Here is a 2,844-nt window from a genome sequence, read left to right on the forward strand (position 1 = left end):
CATCTTCTTTTATCTGAAAAATTAAGCTAAATTAAATAAGTAGGAAAATGAAACTAAAATATTGTAAAAAAATCATACGAAATATAATGTAAATTTTGATCAAAATATATAAATAAGTTTAATATGGTAGTAAACTAATCAAAATATAAAATCATATAAAATCGAATGTAACATGGAAGTAAAACTTTTTGCATCAATATCTGAGCATGTTTAAATTGAATGAAAATGTCTGTGAAGATGGTATTTTTCAGGAATTCAATTTTTAAAGGTATAAATACCAAAATTTTGAAGCTTCGGCTAGAAAAATAATTAGCATTAAATATATCATAGATCAGAAAAGGCGTGAATAAACACACTCCAGACGAAATGGGTTAGAGATATTTAAATATGCCAACACCTGTAGTAGACAGTTTTGACTGAAGTGCGTGTTTCTTAAATACGCCCACAGGTATTTTGATGTTGCTAAAAATCTAGTAGGGATAGGCCCAACAGGTACTGTGGTGATGTTAAAATCTAGTGGAGGGGCGTTCACCTCTTTAAATTAAATAATTGAGGAACAGTTCAGCAATATAAATATTTAATCTTGTACACACATTTTAAAAAGTGTTTGAAGCTAATTAACGAAGATATAACACCATGCCTAATAGAATCAATTGAAAACTTCTCTAGACTTCGCCTTCAGGGATATTTTTCTGCTATGCTATGTAGTATTTACATTACCCGGAGGTTTCAGCAGTCTGATTACTGGTGGGTTCCACCATTTGAATCTCCGAAGCACTCGATGAAGAAGATTGGTGAGAAGAAGATGGCTGCAAAGGTGTGTCCACAGGAAATGGGAATGGAGGAGTGGTAATGTCAACGTCTCCTTCTAACATCTGGACAACTTTGCTCATTGAGGGACGACGAGATGCCTTGAACTGTATGCACCACAGCCCAACTAAACTTAACCTTTTGGCGATGACTTGGTCTTCCTCTGACATGTCCTCTTTTCTTAGATTTTCAAACTCTCCCTTTTCCACTTGTTTAAAAGCCCACTCTGCATAGAAGAATTTACTTGAGTTACTTTCTAGATACTTATAATCGATGTTCTTCCTTCGCCCCACCATCTCCATAAGTAATATACCATAGCTATACACATCAGATTTATCAGTGACAACTCCATACAGCCTTGACCACATCTCTGGAGCAGCGTAGCCTACTGTTCCTCTATTCGCCACAGAGACGTGACTTTCCTCTCTGTCGGATATTTTGGCAAGACCAAAATCTGCAACTTTGGGCAAAAAATTAGCATCAAGGAGAACATTGTGGGGCTTTATATCACAGTGTAGGATGCGATTTCTGCAGTCTTCATGTAGGTACGCAATGCCGCGAGCTGTACCAACTGCAATTGAAAACAACTGCTTCCAATCCATCTCTTCCTTATGGTCTCCATGGATATACTTGTCCAAAGAGCCATTGACCATGTATTCATACACCAAAGCTCTTTTGCATCCCTGAGAACAATAACCCAATAGGCGCACCAGGTTAATGTGACAGGTCGTTCCCACTGTAGCCACTTCTGCAATGAATTGTTGCTCACTCTGTTTCGACTCATCCAAAATCTTCACAGCTATTAGATGTCCATTGGGAAGTTTTCCTCTATAAACTGTTCCAAAACCTCCTTTGCCAAGCTTGTGCTCCAAATTGTTTGTGTAAGTTATAATCTGACTATAGGAATATCTTGCAGGCGCTTGTGAGGAATAATAATTTAAGAAATTCTCAACGGAGAGAGGTCTAGAATCAACAGGGTCCATAAAAGCTCGAATGCTCTGCTGCTGCTCACGGGAATTCCTCTGACTGCAACAACTTCGACGACGAACCATAATGCAACAGACCACTACTATGCTAAACACAGCACATACTGCAACAAATATAGCTGGAAATAAAGTTGAAATGGTCATTAGAACATGAAAAAGAAGCATCCATAAAGAATGGTTCCGTTTTAAAGACTAGCAATTTACCTGCCAAGTTCTTTGCAGATAACCTCTTTCCGTATTGTATTACCATTCCTTCAGGCAAACAAAAAAGAAACTGCTGAGTGAGACAATGTAACGTTGATAGTTAACACAACATAACGTAAAGTAGCATAGATATATCTATAGATGGATGTAGCGAAACACAAAAGATTCTCACCATCATTGCAATCTTGCCAGAGGACATCATCATCAGGACAAATGCAGTATGTCTTACCACCAGCATAAACCATAGAGGAGAATGGTGAGTAACATCTTCCCCCACTGGCTTTACAGGAATCACAAGTATGGTCGTGTATAGACCATTTAATTTGGAATCCTCTTTGGTGGAGTTGTTCGAAATCCTTATCCGCGCTAATATTGTAGCTTTTGTTTGTTGGAACGACTATAGGATAGTTGTCGCAACCTGGAAATTGGAAGCCTGCTTGAGGGTAAAAGAAGCAATATCTGTTGCTTGCTTGAGCGATTGGACAATACATCGGGTGGTTGTGTACAGTTGACAATTGACCCGAGCATGTCTGCATGAGAAAGACTGAAGAATCCATCTTCTGATAACCAATCGTAACTGTTAGGGTAATCCAGTGAAGGGGTGATTTGAAGGGTTCCAGTAGAGTAAGAGGATTTTGCGATCTCTCCAACTACTCTGCCCTCCCAACGGATGATAGAGTCATCGATGTAGTAGGTGTTAGAGCCAGAGACGTATAGCGCAATCTGATGATCAAAACATAAAGCATCTACAGGGCCACATGGGCCGAAGGGATATTGAATGGTGGAATTTCCACAAGTAGAAGGAGCGCAGTCTTTAAAGGATGGATAATCATAGCAAACTGCA

At 38.9% G+C, this 2,844-nt stretch overlaps 1 protein-coding gene across 1 annotated transcript; it reads right to left on the bottom strand.

Annotated features, from left to right (window-relative positions):
• Window positions 1–254: 254 nt before the first annotated feature.
• LOC149259158 (LEAF RUST 10 DISEASE-RESISTANCE LOCUS RECEPTOR-LIKE PROTEIN KINASE-like 2.5) lies at window positions 255–2,465 on the bottom strand. Its single transcript, XM_089375033.1, has 3 exons — window positions 2,173–2,465; window positions 2,001–2,048; window positions 255–1,915 (listed from the first exon to the last, which is right to left on the bottom strand). Exons 1-3 carry the CDS (start codon window positions 2,243–2,245, stop codon window positions 717–719), a joined length of 1,320 nt encoding a protein of 439 aa, XP_089231159.1. The 5' UTR covers window positions 2,246–2,465; the 3' UTR covers window positions 255–716.
• Between the last annotated feature and the right edge of the window lie 379 nt (window positions 2,466–2,844).

The sequence above is a fragment of the Pinus tabuliformis genome, chromosome 6, assembly GCF_031772625.1.
Source record: "Pinus tabuliformis cultivar Carrire ecotype Pingquan chromosome 6, CPIR1, whole genome shotgun sequence".
Lineage (NCBI taxonomy): Eukaryota > Viridiplantae > Streptophyta > Pinopsida > Pinales > Pinaceae > Pinus > Pinus tabuliformis.